Here is a 16,949-nt window from a genome sequence, read left to right on the forward strand (position 1 = left end):
CAAGCCCCACGTCAGGGTCCGCACTGACAGCACGGAGCCTGCATGGGATTCTCTCTGTCCCCCTCTCTGCCCCTCCCCTTCTCGCTCTCTCTGTCTCTCTCTCAATATAAGTAAATAAACTTCTAAAAAATTTAAAAAGACTATTTCTTGAAGCATCTTCCAATGAAAATAACATTCCAAAATGACTCCAAAAAGGCTGTCGTAGGGACATGCGTAGCACCTGCGTGATGGGCCACTCTCCAGCGGCAAAGAAGTAGTGGGACCACAGTCTCTTCCCAGACCCCCTTTGGAAGCTCTCGCCTGAACGGGGCTGACATGCAGCAAGCTGGGACTGTGGATCGTCTGAGGTCTTACGGGCCCTCTATCGTAAAAACACTGAGTTCGGTGAACAGGTTGTTTCTGACTCATTCGATGACAGGATCTGATCTCGGTGTGAGCTATTTTTAGCCTTTTCTCACAGTGTAAATATTCATATATTTCACTGCACAGTTTGAGTAGACTGCTGCCCCCACCCCAGCTGGGGGTGTTATCTAATTTATGCAACACACACCATATTGCCTTTCTAACACTTAAAAAAAAAATTCTAAACTCCAAAGCCTATCTGGACCCAACGATTTTGGAAAAGGCTCTGTGGACCTGTATACTCTGATCAACCCCAAAGTACCAAATCCCAAAGAATATCTACATACCTCAGACATCCAGTGAGCCAATGGCGGAGGGGTCTGTTTTGTGTACATTGAAAAGCATAATCGGTAGGCAGCCAGCACTTCTCCAAAATCAGACGGACTGTGGCCAGCATGACTTGGTCCAGGAATCCCCCTCATCCAGGCCCTCGGACCTCTCCATTCCTGGGCCGCATTTGGTATTTTCAGGAAGGCCAAGATCCACCATGGAAGTTGGGGGGCTGTTGTATCTTACTTAGTTCTACAGTAGGTGTCCCTCTTTCAAAGGCATGTGTGAGTGTGTGTGTGTGTGTGTGTGTGTATGATCAATCATACATACGAATGATTCTGAGCCTAGAAATAAATGCTTCAAAAGTATTTTTATTACACATACAAATCCATATGCTGAAGAAGGTGGGAACATTTGTCACAGCTGCTCTCCCTTGTACAGAAGCAGAGAAAGGGCCCCACCGGGGTCCTCAACACTGGCGACACGGTGAGATCACTTGGGGAGATTTAAAAAGCACTCGTGCCTGCAATTCACCATGCTCCCCCCCACCCCTGAAATGCCTGTTTAATTGGTCCAAAGAACAATCTAAGCACCCAGCAGTGTCCCTCACTGATGAAAAAGAAAATCATCTGGAGAAGTCAATAACATAAATTGCCAGCCCTCTTCTCTGAAAGTCTCCGTCAGTGGATATGGCTGCACGGGACACTTCTTTTAAAAAAACCGAAGTTCAGATGATTCCCGTCTCCCAGACTGGGATACACCACCTTGGAGGGTGGGGAAGAGAAGTTGAATCGGGTGGATAGAGGGTGGGAGAAGGGCTGTTTCACAAACGAGACAGTCTCCTGAGTGGACCCCCAAACAGGCCCCTGGGCTCCGTGCTGCGGGACCCCCCCCCCCCCCACCGGCCCCGCCGGAGAAATAGGGTTTTATGCGAAGGAAAGGCAAGCCGGCTTGGACTCCCCTGTCAGTTTCACCGGTCAGCAGTCACTGCCAGGAGCGCTGTCTGAAAAGGATCCCGGGGCAGAGGTCCGCTCAGTGGACAGACTGCCGCGATCGACTGGCAGTGTCTGTCACCCATCCGGAAAGGGCACACCACAGGCTTGCCAGACGCTTTCTGCAGAGCCCTTGGCGCTGCTGCTCCTCCGGTCCAGGCCCAGCGGTGCGGCTTTCACACGTCAACACCCCGCCTGGGGGGAGAGGCTTCCAGATGACTGGGGTGGTGGGGGGGGAGGCGGGGGCCCTGCCCACCTGCCCACAGCCCCCCACCTGCACGTCTCTCCAGGCCCCGCGTTCATCTCTGCCTGCTGAAGAGACTCTTGAAGGCGTTGTTGTAGTTCTTGTTAAATGCCGTGTAGATCAGGGGGTTGAAGAAGGAATTGGAGTAGCCGAGCCACAAGAATATGCTTTTCCAGATGGGGGGCAGGCTGCAGGCACAGAGGGGGCTGATGAGCTCCGCCAGGAAGAAGGGGATCCAGCACAGCACAAACACGCCAATGAGAATGCCCACCATCACGGCCGCCCGCTTCTCCTTCTGCTCCCGCCACGAGTCCCCGCTCATCTGAAAGGCCACCACTGGGCGACGCGCCGTGAACACCATCTCAGCCTCGTGAGGGGCCTCCTTCACCTTGGGACAAAGGAAATGTGCCGTTAACACCGAAAACCCAACACTGGATGCTAAAGCAACGTGGGGTGGCTCCCATGCGGCCAACACCTCCCCCGCAGCCTCATTCAAGACCCATTTATCCATAATCCGTCACAAACGTTCTGTGAAAAGGTTCCTGAGACTGTAGGTTAAACTAAGCCCCGAAGGTTCTTCCGGGAGTGAGAGTGGCGGTCCCCACAATGTCAATATGATATAAAAAGAGAGGGAGGCAGTTAAGAGCTGGAGGCTTGTGTCAGACTCTGGCTGGAGTCCCAGCCCCACGGGCCATGTGTGAAGCTGGGTGACGAAAGTCCTCTCCCCGGTAAGGACATCATGGAGGTGAACTGGGAATGTGCTGGGTGTGCCATTCAATGCTCATGGAGTGGGCTGGGTCGGGGACTAGGACCCCAAATAGAACAGCCCTGACCCAGGCCAGGCACGAAGTTCGCAGCTGGAGAGGCAGCCTATAAACCTCAACACTGCAAGAAATTGTACAACTATGTGCTAAATGGATTCAATTCGGATTTGGGGGTACTTCTGTACTGCCTAGCTTTGGGGGCACCTGGGTGGCTCAGTCGGGTGAGTGTCCGACTCTTGGTTTCGGCTCAGGTCATGATCTCACAGTTCGTGGGTTCCAGCCCCGCGTCAGGCTCTGCACTGACAGCAGGGCTCCTGCTTGGGATTTTTCTCTCCCTCTCTCTCTGCCCCTCCCCAGCTTGGTGTCTCTCTCTCTCTCTCTCTGTCTCTCTCTGTCCCTCTCAAAAAATAAATAAATAAGCATAAAAAGTTTTTAATTAAAAAAAAAGACAGGGGGGCCTGGGTGGCTCAGTCGGTTGAGCGTCCGACTTCGGCTTAGGTCATGATCTCGCAGTTCGTGGGTTCAAGCCCCGCATCAGGCCGTGTGCTGACCGCTTCCTCAGAGCCTGGAGCCTGCTTCGGATTCTGTGTCTCCTTCTCTCTCTGCCCCTCCCCCGCTCACGCTTTGTCTCACTCTGTTTCTCAAAAATAAATAAATGTAAAAAAAAATTTAAAAAAAAAAGACAGCTGTAAATGCCTTTGTGGTAATAATTCACTACTCTTTAAGGAGTCCCCAGCACAATGTCCACCCTGTCACCCCCATCCTTTGGCTAACTCCTATTTACTTCTTGGGTCTCAGCTTAGAGGCCACCAACCCTCTCAGAGTGGCCTTTGTGACCCTGTAAACTCAATCACATTGTCCTCTTCCGTAGCAATTTGTGTGACTGTGGCTATTGCATCTGCCCCGCCCCCGCCCCAGTCCAAGCTGAACAAGGGCGGGGACTGTGTCTTCTAGGACTGTGTGCCACCTGCCTGGCAGCAGCCGCCGTGCCTGGCAGGTGCTCCGGGAAACAGCTGCTGCGTTAACGAGTGACCATGACAACAGGAGGGTCCGCATCTGCATTTCCCTTCCTGCCCAGATGCTGCCAGCCATGGCCCACCGACACTGGGGGCACCCAGGGGCGGGAGGCTTGGGAGCAAGGGTTGCATCTAGCTTGGACACCGCTGGAAGCAGCTGTGGGGACAGCATCACGGCCGTGGAGCACAATACAGGGCCCACAGCCCATTCGCCGTCTGCTCTCACTGGTTTAGGATGGCCAAAGCCAAGTGCTGCAGGACCCCCCCGCCCCGGGGGGCCTGACCCATGCAAACCTGGGACTCCACCCTGGGAACCACCTTCGAATTCAGTGTCTTCTGCTACTTCCCCCACCACCCCCAGCTCCTTTCGTGGGAAAATCACTACACCGGCCTGGAAAGAGATCACGAAGACGTGGACAAAGAGTCCTTGCCTTTGCCAGCGCCCACCTGGCTTCCTGCCCGCTGCCTGGAGAGAGACAATGACAAGGAAAGTGATGGCAGCATGGGAACAAACAGCATTTCCCCCTCCCCCCTTGCGCCCCCAGAGCGGCCAGCCAGAACCCCTCTAATGAGCCTTTCCAAGGTTTGCCAGCCCCCCATGGGCAGGTATGAGCCCCATGTCCCCACTCCTCTTCAGAAGAGGCGGTACTGATCGGCTGATCGCCTCTTGATGGACCATCAAGTCACCAGACAAGTCTGAGCCACAAAACGTGCCTTTCTGAAACCACCTCATGAATATTTAACAGTCTGCTAGGGAGGGGATCATGTTATCAGAGCAGGAGCGGAAGTGAGAGATGATGCGTTTGTTTCTCTCCCACGGCGCTCCGGCTCCATCCATAATGGGCACTTTTCCAGCCACTTCTCTGCTGACCTACCCGGCCTCCCAGGCACTGGAGTCCCTCCTCTGGGTAAGGCAAGTTCTAAGTCCTTGTTATGCTGTTGAGGGAATGAAATGGGGTGAATTCAGTTCAAAGGGCTCCTGGGGGAAGAGAAACAGAAAAGGCAGGTTCACTGACCAAGGAGGTTTAAAATACCAGGCCTCCAGCACTGCGGCACGACGTGGCAGAACCCGAGTCTGTCCCGCCTCAGCATCTGTTCGCTAGAAGTAAGCTCACAGCTTTCCACCTGAGCCTGCTGCACTCTGTGCAGAGAGAGACAGAGCGAGAGGCTGGGAGACCCTGGAATCTTTCCAGAAACAGCTTCAAAGAAACTGAGTCAACCTGGGATGATCCTGGTTGGCGAGGGGACTGGGTAGCTTGGCTCTTCTCGTTTGAAATGAGATATCCAAAAGGGGCTAAGGGCAACTCTAGAGAAGTTACTCTAAGACGCGATGCTAAAAGCTTGTGACGGATAACTTTAATTCATTCTCACATCAGACTTTCGAGGTATTCATTACTATTATTATCTCCATTTTGGAGTTGAGAAAACACTCTGAGAAGTTACATGCCTTGTCCAAGGTCACCCAGTTGCTTCTTACAAGAGCTGGAAGTCAGACTTGAATATCTGGACCCAGAGACCACACTCTTAATCCCTATATGTTGTTCCGCGCGTTTAGTAAACGTGATTGCTCTGAATAGGTTCCGACAGAACCTATCTTAAGGATATTTATGCCTGGAACTGTTTTCAGAACGGACATGAAGGGCTTCCTGGTGATTTCTCTGGCCACCAGCACTGGGGCCACCCCTGAGCTTCTCCATCTCTCCTCTTTGGTCTTCTCTCTCCTCAGCCTCCTCACCCCAACTTCCCTCTACACCGCTGTCTGAAAACTGACCATCTGGGCTTTAGAGGCCTCTGACCTCTGGTTAGAAATCCGCTCACGTGCAGACAAGAATACGGGCTGGTGACAGCATACAGTCAGTGGGTCCTGCTGAAAAAGGAAAGGTGCTCTCAATACACAGAAGTTTGGGCACGTCAAATGCCATGGCCAAGGCCACGCAAGCAGGGCAAAATGCCAGACCTTCCCGGCTCTTGACGGTTGTCTGGTACGTGGCTAGGCGGTTCCACACACTGTCTTATTCAGTAATGACAGCGACCAGTAAGGAGGGGATGAGGAAACCGAGGCTCAGAGCAAGTTAGTGATTAGACAGGATTACCATCCGAGCCCCCACTTCTACATCTGTAACCGTGAAGAATCTTGTCTGTACTGTAGGCCTAGTGTGAGGATCACAATGAGGCACGGTGCATAGTAGGACCTCATAAATGTCAGCCTCCTGTCCCCTTGTTCCTTCCTTCTCCTCTAATAAAAAGAAAAAAAAATTCTAGTGGGGCTCCTGGGTGGCTCAGTCGGTTAAGTGACTGACCAGCTCAGGGCATGATCTCACAGTTCATGGGATTGAGCCCCGAGTCGGGCTTTGTGCTGACAGCTCTGAGCCTGCTTCCAATTCTCTGTCCCCTCTCTCTCTTCCCATCCCCCACTCACATCCTGAGACTTCGGCTCAGGTCGTGATCTCATGGTCCATGGGTTCGAGCCCCGCGTTGGGCTCAGTGCTGACAGCTCAGAGCCTGGAGCCTACTTTGGATTCTGTGTCTCCCTCTCTCTCTGTCCCTCCTCTCTCTCAAAAATAAATTTTAAAAAATTTTTAAAAATTCCAGCTGCTGGGGCTCCTGGTTGGCTCAGTCGGTTAAGCATCCGACTCTGGCTCAGGTCATGATCTCACAGTCCATGGGTTCGAGCCCTGCATCAGGCTCAGTGCTAACAGCTCAGAGCCTGGAGTCTGCTTTGGATTCTGTCTCTCTCTCTCTCTCTCTCTGCCCCTCCCCTGCTCATGCTCTGTGTCTCTCTGTCTCTCAAAAACAAATTTTAAAATTTTTTAAAAATATTCCAGCTGCCACAGAAAGAACCCACAAACATTTTTCATCCTCTAATGTTGTTAACTCAACATCCTAACAAGGAACAGGAGAGGAAAGCAGAAAGAAGCATTGTCCCAATCACTTGTGGAACAAACACCAGTTGGTGCTGTGACCCCACGGGTTAGACAAGAGTCTCCATGAGGCAGGTGTCGGGGCGGCCATGCTAATCCCAGTGGTGAATCAAGGCCTACGGCCTCTGAGCAAGGAGAGAGGGCATAGAGAGTTTCCTGGTTCGGGCTGAAGGCACCCCGGATCGTAAGTGGAACCCCCTGTTTCTAACCAGAGCTCGGCAGGTAAGGACCGAGAATGCCTGGGGCTCCAGTCTCTCTGCCCCAGGGTCCATGGGGCGCACCAAGCTCCCCACTGCATTTCCCAAAGGTACGTCAAGGACATGACTAGCCAAAATAGCCCCTCAACGTGAACAGAAACTGTCTAGCTTGTCTGACAACATAGAGCAGCAAATGTTCTCAGCTGCTTCTCTGGTGGAAAAAAAGAAGAAAGAAAGAAAAAGAAGAAAAGAAAGAAAGAAAGAAAGAAAGAAAGAAAGAAAGAAAGAAAGAAAGAAGGAAGGAGAGAGAAAAAGAAGGAAGGAAGGAAGGAAGGAAGGAAGGAAGGAAGGAAGAAAAAAGAAGGAAGAAAGAAAGAAAAGAAAAGAAGGGAGGAAGAAAGAGAAAAGAAAGAAAGAAAAGAAAAGAAGGAAGGAAGGAAGGAAAGAAAGAAAGAAAGAAAGAAAGAAAGAAAGAAGGAAAGAGAGAGAGAAAGAAAAAAAAAAGAAAGAAAAGAAGGAAGGAAGAAAGAAAGAAAGGAGGAAGGAAGGAAGGAAGGAAAGAGAGAGAAAGGAAGAAAGAAAGAAAGAAAGAAAGAAAGAAAGAAAGAAAGAAAGAAAGAAAGAAATTAAGGAAGTTTTCTTGTTAAAAATAAATAAATAAAAGCAGAGCATGCTAGGCTTGAAAAAAATAACTTTTCCTTCAGTGTAATTCTATTTGTAACGGAGTATAGTTTTGCTGAGCTCTTGGGTGTGACCATAACAGAAGGTACAACTGCTACCATTCTTGTTTTTGGAGAACATGGATTTTTGTGGAGAGGTTGGTCACTGTGGTTTGGCTAAGGATCCACTGGAGTTCATGCTGAGAAGAGGAATATAGCTCTGTTTTCAGCTCTAATATCATCTGATCTGAAGTCATCCTCCCTTTACGAGTGGATGCCAATGGAAGGGCCTCTGTTGAGGCAAGAGTTCACCCCTGAAATCCTTGGGACCCCAGGACAGAGAGGCCTGGAATGGTGGGGTGGGGAGGAGGGAAGGGGTAGAGGGAGAAATGGAGAGAAGGGAGGTTTTGCCTTTTGCACATGTATTGTCAACCCTCAGTGTTCCGATGCACCCCCCTGGGGGCCACACCCTGATGACTACAGCCCTGCTTCAGAGAGTCACAGTTCCCACTGCACTGTGGGTTCCATCCCTCAAGAGGGCCAGCTGGGAGCAAAGCTCAGTATCACTCTTCAGAGATGGGCTTCAGGGAGCGCCCTATGGAAATGGCTGACTAAGCACCTACGTACCTTTCTGGGCAGCAAGTCCAAATCTTTCTTGAATTTTCAAGTCATCTGTGACCTACCAGAAGGTTAAGAACCATGGAGTTCTGATCTCAGTGTTCCACTGAGAAGCTCAACCTTCTCCAGGAACTACACGGATTTAAGAAGCAGCTCATTGCAAGGTCATTGGTGAAGACACACGATGCCTGCACCATATTCGCCTATGCCCCCTTCATTTCTCCTTCTCCCCCTGCACTCTTCCTCAATGATCCAATCAGAGAGAAAAGAGAAACGGAAGTAGAGGTGCAGAGATAGAATGAACGTGATGATGTAAGGAGAACAAAGGAGAAGTTTATAGAAAGGGGAAGGCCAGGGACATTTCTAAAGGGGTCTAGAAAATGCTCCCTGGCAATTCCAAGTATTTCTGAAAACAGACTATTAGGTACCCATCTTAAAGGAATCAAACCATAAACCAGAGTTTTGATTACCACTGATACGATTTGATTCATAAAATGTACTTTCCTAAAGTTAAAATAATCTTGCAGTCTGGAATGGAATGTGTTTGAGCCCACAAGTTCTTTTAATAGACAGAGTCAGAACGAGGGCGATGTCCTCTTCCCAGACCCGAGCTCTGACAAGAGCAACAGCCCACCAGCAGCTTAGTCTTTGGGATGGTCTGGTGACAACTAAACATTGGACAAAGGACAAAAACAAAAGGGGCTCTGTGCAGATTTCAGTCACTCAAGGTTCACGTACTGTATGCTTACAGCACACAGACCTGCTTATATTAATATAGACAATTAGCTTAGAGAGGCAAATATTTTATAATATAACATTAGCTAACACTCAGATCCAAGTTGTCATAAACCCCGCAGCTCAACACTACACATTTATTTCGCCCTTTGCTGTTTACAAAGTGCTTTCCCCTTTATTATCCAGTCTCTCAGGACCATTGTATTCTGGACAGACTTCTAGCAGAACACCTATAAGAGTTTATTCACTTTTTAATGCTGTGGTTGTAGTCTACTAATATTAACCCCTGGAGAACAGAGGTCTTGCTTGCGCATTCCTTGAACCTTCGGAAGCTACCGCACTGCCAGATATATAGGTCAGCAATAGTCAATCAAGTAATTTTGAGCACCATCTGTGTGGTGCTCAATTACACAGATGGTGGTGGTTTTAAAATCTGTCCACAAGTTTCCTGACACTTCTCCAAAGGTAGAGCTTAATTCCCCTTCCGATGAGTGTGGGCTGGAGTTGGCGTCTCACTTCTAGTAAATAGAATATATGGGAAGTGATTGCCTGTAACTTCTGAGACTAGCTCATAAAAGGCATTGCAGTATCTTCCTTGCTGAGCTTTCTTGGAATAGGGGAAGCCAGCCGCCATGTTGTGACAACACTCAGGCAGCCTTATGGACACCTCCTGCTAACAGCCATGTGAGTCAGCCATCTTGGAAGGAGAGTCTCCAGCCCCCGTCAAGCCTTCGAATGACTTCTGCCCCGTCTGACATCTTGGCCACAACCACAAGAGCCCTTCGGTCCAGAAGGTCGAAGCCATTCCCAAGCCTGACCCACAGAAACGGTGAGTTATTACATGTTTGTTGTTTTACACTCCTAATACATGTTTGTTGGGCTATGTTACTCCAGCAAAAAGTAACTCTTCTGCCTAGGATGGTGAGTAATAGAAGTAAAGAGGACTAAGATAAGAATTCATTGTTTATAACTTACAGGGGGAACTTTAAAAAATAATAACAAAGATAATACAGCAGCTGTCATGGACGGTTTACCATTTTCAATACTCCATATACACCATTATCTCATTTACTCTTCACAAGAATATTATGAGGCAGGCAGCAGTATTTCCTTTTTACCTATGGGGAAATACAGCCTTAGATTAAGTCACTCAGCTGAAGTGCTAATAAGTCGCACACAACTGAAAATCAGGTCTCCTTGCTTCCAAATCCCATGCTCTGAACCACTGTGCACTGTCTCCCACCGCGTGTTTATTGACTGAGTGAATGAGTGAAAGGTATCACCCAGGGTGGCGTTATCACATCCCTGAGCCTCAGGCATCTTTGCCTCTGTGGGCCCTTCCCCCATTAAGAAGTATTAAAAATTATATTTTATGACTATATTATTAGAAAGACTAACATAATCAAGGCTGGACACATTATTATATATTCATTGCTGCGATATTCATTGTCCCCGTAATTTTAAAGGAAATTAAAAGTAAACCAGTTCCGTGGGCCCCGAAAAGTATGGTGCCTCCGGGTGGTGTGCCTACTTTGCCTAATGAATAATTAGACCCTGGTATCAACTTGTATACAACAATCAAACAATTGAAAAGAAAATAACTTCTTTTTATAGAATTTGTTTATAGAATTTTATTTATTTTGAGAGCGAGAGTGGAGGAGGGACAGAGAGAGAGAGAGAGAGAGAGAGAATCTCAAGCAGGTTCCACTCTGTCAGCACAGAGCTCCATGCAAGGCTCAAACCCAGAAGCTGTGAGATCATGACCTGAGCTGAGATCAAGAGTCAGATGCCTAACCGACTGAGCCACCCGGGTTCCCTGAAAAAAAGAAAAACTTTTTGATGTCACATGTTGAAAGGCAGATAAATAATCCCCATTGATTCTGCTTTTTTTCTCCTAAACAGAAAGGGCACAGGGCAGTAGGAAATGATCACAACGCATGGGGGTTGCTCTGTGGGGGAGCAGAATATACTGTGTATGCGGTGCTCAGTCTAGAAAGCGGAAAGAAAGGATGTCAGGGTAGGAATGAAGTCTGCCTCCTGAGAGAAGCCGGCAGTGCCTCTATGCTCAGCTGTTCTGGAACGAACAGAGTCCCGTGCAGTTTTGAGACGCTGCTCCCATACCCCACCTTGACTGGGATACGACTGCCTCATTCCTATGAAGGTTAGATGCCGTGGGCAGTGGGGCAGCGCTCGGCAGTTAAGTGCCCAGAGGGGCACAGAGGAATGACAAAGTAAAGAACGGTGACTTGAGGTCTGCGACCAGCCTCAGCTTCTCCACTCCATAACTCTGTGGTCTTAGATGACCTAACTTTGTGGCAGCTGAGTTTTATCAACTGGAAGCTGAGGGCTGGTGGCAAAGACAGCTCTCACCAAATATCCTTAGGCTCCCCTGGATTTCACAGCCAGTGGACCGAGAACAGAACCCACACGTGTCCACTTGAGGGTAAGGCGAGTAAAGCTGCTGTATTTCCATATATCTCTTCCCCTCTCACAGCCACCTTGGAAGCCGCCGACAGAGACTTTAGGCCAACCTGGCTGGGCCGTGATGCTTAAATAAGAAGATGAAGAGAAAGCATCAAAACAGTGTCCAGAAGAGGGGACTGACTTAATAACCACTGGTTTCTGTCTCTACTGTCAAAAACTGCATTTTTTCCCTCAAAGAATTAAGTCACTGCCCAGGAACTGTGGCTTGGCCCTTTCTGATAATATTTCAATGTTGGGACCGGGCCACAGAATTCCAAAGAAGAGGAGGGATGTACACAGCCCTGTTACCAGAGGCCCTCCGCCTTCCTAAGTGCCTCTATCACCCACAGAAATCAGTACCGACATGCCGGAGTGCAGGAAATGGCAGATGATGGGGGTGGGGAAGGTAGAGAGAGAGTATTCCTGGCATATTATTTTAAATTTCTGTTTGGGGGTCTTAATACTAGAAAGCTTGCTCAGCAGCATTTCCCAGGCATTTGCGTGAGGGCTGGCTGAAGCCTAAAGACGCAGGCCGCTCTCCAACACCCTCACATCTACAATCTCAGCATCACGGGACTCAAGACCCCCAGGCCTGGCCTAGACTGATACCAGAGAACTTGCAGCACCCAAAGCAGGGAACTGGGTTGGCAGGGGGCCCACTGCAAGTGGAAAATCACAATACTTCGCCCTGCCCCCCAGAGCTCCTCTTCCCCACCCACAGGCCACCCCGGATTGGCCAGGCTCCCGTTCACTCACTTCTTCTCGGTATCACCTGCTGGAACCGGGTCTGTCAAAAATAAACACCAAACCCCGGCTTGGCAAGCCTTTCTGGCGTCCATTTCACCATGATTTCTCTAGGTGCACGTTGGATTAATGTAGCTATTAAAAGTCAGCCCTACCTCGCAATCAGACAGAAAAGCTATAATCACCCCAGGCATTTCCAAAGGACCTTTCAAAGAACATCATTAATTCTGAATAAAGCTCTCCCCTACCAACACTTTCCAATTATAGTCTTGACATTCCTATTTTATGCTACAAAATCTCTCTGCCATTTAATGAAGAGGGAGAAAAAAAAAAGCCTGCTTTTTAAAACACATATGTTTGAGTAGCCTACGTATCTGAGTTAACTTTCCAAAATTAAAACACAACTAACAATAGAAAACTCACTGTCCCTTTCCTCTGCCCCACCCCCATCGGCAGTCCTTCCTTGGCCATAGGCAGTAGCCCTCCCCCCCCCCACCCGCCCCCTCCACTATCCATGGTTTCAGCTTTCTGAAGTTTCAGTTATCTGAGATCAACCACAGTCTGGAAGCAGATGACCCTCTTGATTTATCCGGGTCAACAGTAGCCTAACACTATGTCACAATGCCTGCATCATCATTTCACTTCACCCCATCTGGTAGCCATTTTACCATCTCACATCATCACAAGAGGAAGGATGGGTACAGTAAAATATTCGGAGAGAGAGGCGGCATTCACACAACTTTTTATTGTTATAATGTTATGATGTTCTATTTTATTATTATATATATTATGGGGCACCTGGGTGGCTAGTCGATTAAGCATCAGACTTAAGCTCAGGTCATGATCTCGGGATCAGTGAGTTCAAGCCCCAGGTCGGGCTCCCTGCTGACAGCTCAGAGCCTGGAGTCTGCTTCAGATTCTGTGTCTCCCTCTCTCTCTGCCCCTCCCCCGCTCATGCGCGTGCGCGCGCGCGCGCTCTCTCTCTCTCTCTCTCTCTCTCTCAAAAGATAATCAACATTAAAAAATTTTTTAGGTGTGCCTGGGTGGCTCAGTGGGTTAAGTGTCCGACTTCAGCTTAGGTCATGATCTCATGGTTTGTGAGTTCGAACGTGGTGTTGGGTTCTGTGCTGACAGCTCAGATCCTGGAGCCTGCTTTGGATTCTGTGTCTCCCTCTCTCTGTCTCTCTCTCTGCTCTCCCCCTCACCCCCCCCACCCCCACTCGCTTGGGTGTGCATGCACTCTCTCTTTTGAGAAATGTTAAAAAAAATGTAGGTATGTCGCTATCCCTGTGCCTAGTTTATAAATTAAAATCTATCTTAGGCATGTATAGGAAAAGACCAGTATACATGGTTCAGTGCTATCCAAGGTTTCAGGCATCCATGGGGGGCCTGAAAGGTATCCAAGCGGGGCGGGGTGGGGGGAGGGCTTGGAAGGTATCCCTGTGGACAAAGGGCAACCACTCTATTGTATTTGGGAAGGGGCAATAAATCCTGTTTTTATTCTCCAGGACTTTGAGCCTGACCCACCCCCCACCCCTTAACAGGGAAAGTCTGGGGCTTGCAGGGTGAGGAGGGAGCTGACTCTACTAGATCCCGGCCCAAAGGCAGAAAGGTCCAACTTTAACTACAAGCAGAGAAGTTCTGCCAAACGCACAGCCCTGCATCTCATTCATTTCCAGGTCCTGCCCAGTGCACACGGCCTGGCCGGGCGTCGTTGATCTCTATTCTGCCGCCCCGTGTGCCTGGCGCCTCACGTTCTTCATCTCATGTGATCCTTTCTCACCATGAAGTAGGAATGAACTTGTTTAAAGGTATGGGAAAGAGGCCCACAGACATTAAGGAACCGCCCCCAGTGTCCCAGCTGGGGTTTGAACTCACGGTTCTATGTCGTTCCGAAGTCACTAGAGGAAAGCACTGAGGTTGGGGTAGTGAAAGGAAAGCGACGCTTGGGTTCTGTTTTACGCTCATTTCCCTCTTTGGCAGGGAGCTGGCTGATAGAGTTGGAGGTTTAGTGTGTGGACTGCAGAGCACGGACCAGGGTGTGGTGGGGACGAAACATACAGAAATGTGCTCATTTGCGGGACGCAGATTTCCAGCCCGCCGCAGTCCCCCTCTGTTTAGTCGGGACCGGGAAGCTGGCGGCTGCACGATTCACACGGACACAGTCACTCCCCCGGAAAGCACCCGAGGGCGCGGCCGATCGGTGTGCCCTCACTACTGCCCCGACACGCTGCCCCCGTGAGCCCCCCTCAGCTTCGTGGATTAGCGGTGGGAGCGCCCCCGCCAGCCCCAGTGTGCGGATGGGGAAACCCCTTCCCCCGCGCGTCAGGTCCGCAGGTGGCCAGCGGGTGCGCGCCTGGGGCAGGCGATGCGCCCCTCCGCACCCGCTCCGGGAGAGCAGATGGCAAACTCCCTGTGCGCTCCAGGTGCGCTGGCGGCCAGCCTTGCCGCCAGCCTTCCGGCGCGCGCCACAAGTGTGCAAGCTTCCGCCGCCAACTCTCCCCGTAGCCGAGCTGCCTCCCCACCCAGCGACCCCCTCCTCCAGCCCCCCCGTGCCGCAGCACGCTCGCTCCTCACCTGCACCGTGGCCGGCAGCGGCAGCACAGCCCCGCGGCGGCGGCCGAAACGGAACTTGGCCGCCTTGTAGATCTTCCAGTAGACGAAGAGCACCACGCCAAGCGGCAGGTAGAAGGCACCGCACGTGGAGAAGACGGCGTAGGAGGGTTCCTGGCTCACCTGACAGCGCTGGCGCCGTGGGTCGTACGCCTCGCCCCAGCCAAAGAGCAGCGGCGCCAGGGCGATGAGCGCCGAGAGCGCCCAGGTGAGCGCGATCATGAGCGCGGAGGCGCGGCGGCGGGTGCGCAGCGTGTACTGCAGGTGGCGCGTGATGGTCCAGTAGCGGTCCAGGGCGATGGCCGCCACGTTCCAGATGCTGGCGGTGCAGCACAGCACGTCGAAGGAGATCCACACGTGGCACAGGCTCCGGCCCAGCAGCCAACGTCGCCCGGCCGACAGCTCGCTCACCAGGCTCAGGGGCATCACCAGCGCGGCCACGAGTACGTCCGACACGGCCGTCGAGGCCACCAAGTTATGAGGCACACGATGGAAGGCGCGGACGCGCAGGATGGTGACCAGAACCAGCAGGTTCCACAGGAAAGTGGCCGCGATCAGCAGCACCAGCAGCGTCACCACCAGCACCGTGAAGACGGAGAAAGGCGGCTCGCGGCCGGGCAGGGCGGCCCCGCCTGGGGTCGACCCGATGACCCCGCCGGGGCTTGGGCTGAAGCTGCCGGCCTCGGATCCCAGGGGCAGGGAGACGCCGGTGGCGGCCACCGTGAGGTTAGCTGCTTCCATGGCGCGCGGCGCGCGGGATCCTGGTTTCCCGGCAGGGGACACACGCGCGCGGCCCGGGGCTCGGTGTGGACCGGGCGGGTGGGGGCGTGGAAGGGGTCGCCGCGTGACCTGGGAGGACAGAGCGGGGCCCAGGTCGCCCCACCCTGTCCCTCTTTGGGCCGCAGCCCACGCTTTGGCTCCTCTGCCGGGAGCCCTCGTGGACCTCTTTTCCAGTGGAAGAAAAAAGAGTGGGACCCCTCTGGAGTCCAGCTCAGCTCGGCGCGCCAGTCCCTCCCACCTCTCTGCGCCGTCCCCGGGGCAACGGGCTGTCACAGGGCTGGGAATCCGGGAGCGCCGCGGAGTGTCCGCGCGCAGGGGCGGGTTTGGAGAGTTGCCCCCTCCCGCAGCCGGCCGCGGCAGGAGCCTGGCTGCAACCGGGTGGGCGGGTGGGGGTGGCCTGAGGACCCGCCAGCACCAGCCAGGCCTTCACGCAGCCCCACCGACCCCCACCGCCCCCCCAACGCCTCCGCCGGGCGGAGAGAACCCTAACTGCGGTTGTCTCCGGAGAAGGTTCATGATCGCGCAGCAATGCCGTAGCCACCACCTTCTCGGATCCCTGGGATCCGAGAGACAGAGAGACAGAGGCGCCCACCCTCTCTCCTGGCGAGAAGGAGTTCTGGTTTCCTCCAATGACGATCCTACGTATACCCGAACTAGGTACCGAGGTACAGACAACAGCAAGCCCCTAAAGCCGGCTCCACTCGGAGCACTTCTGACCGGCAGGGGCTTCACGGTGCCTTGAGAAGTTCACTCCGGGAAGAAAGGACGCTACTTCCAGGCAGTTTGGCAGGCGCCCCCAACGGGGAGCGTTTGCAACCTGTCCCCTGACCCCAACCCTGCCCACCAACACCTGTCCGCCGGCCCCAACCCTGCCGCCATATCCCTGTTTGTCCTTCCCTCCCTGCCCTTTGCTGTTGCTGACACCCCTGACCATACTCTATGTCTTCCAGGCTAAGGCTGGGGTTATTTTTGTTGACCTGTGAGCAAAGGTAGACACCAATTAGAAAGGTGAAATCACCCTAACCTTCCACCCCACCCCGCTCCCCATTTTCAGTCTCATGCTTTTGAATAATAGTTCAACAATAATTAAATCAACCCAGTGCCGGCACTACTTCTGTGCCCGGGAATCAAAACAGGAACACAGAGCCCAAACGGCCCCTTTTCTTTTCACCGCGGCAGAGGGACAGTCACCCACCGGCTTCTTTTTGACACCTGAGGAACAGCCTCAGGCTAAGCAGGGTGCTCAGAACAGCCAGAGTGGGCACGGCACTGAGTCAGCTCCCAGAGAGAGACTTTCTGGAAAAGTCCCCTGAGACCGTAGCAGGTGGAAGGGGTTTCTTCCCCTGAGCGGTCCGCTCCTGGCACCTGGGGCAATCTTTGGGGATCCGGACCCGGCAGGGAGGACGTCCCAAGAACGTCCTTTTCCTCTGCTCTCCCTTCTTCATCCATTCGCTTTGTAGATGCTCTCTGCTGTCTGCATACCCTGCCTGGCGGTTCTTGCTTACACACTCATACTTGATAGCACACTCCT

At 52.0% G+C, this 16,949-nt stretch overlaps 1 protein-coding gene across 1 annotated transcript; it reads right to left on the bottom strand.

Moving 5' to 3' along the window:
• Positions 1 to 1,033: 1,033 nt before the first annotated feature.
• Positions 1,034 to 15,829, bottom strand: LOC113598260 (5-hydroxytryptamine receptor 5B). Its single transcript, XM_027055938.2, has 2 exons — positions 14,603 to 15,829; positions 1,034 to 2,296 (listed from the first exon to the last, which is right to left on the bottom strand). Exons 1-2 carry the CDS (start codon positions 15,377 to 15,379, stop codon positions 1,964 to 1,966), a joined length of 1,110 nt encoding a protein of 369 aa, XP_026911739.1. The 5' UTR covers positions 15,380 to 15,829; the 3' UTR covers positions 1,034 to 1,963.
• Between the last annotated feature and the right edge of the window lie 1,120 nt (positions 15,830 to 16,949).

Source organism: Acinonyx jubatus, chromosome C1 (assembly GCF_027475565.1).
Source record: "Acinonyx jubatus isolate Ajub_Pintada_27869175 chromosome C1, VMU_Ajub_asm_v1.0, whole genome shotgun sequence".
Classification (NCBI taxonomy): domain Eukaryota; kingdom Metazoa; phylum Chordata; class Mammalia; order Carnivora; family Felidae; genus Acinonyx; species Acinonyx jubatus.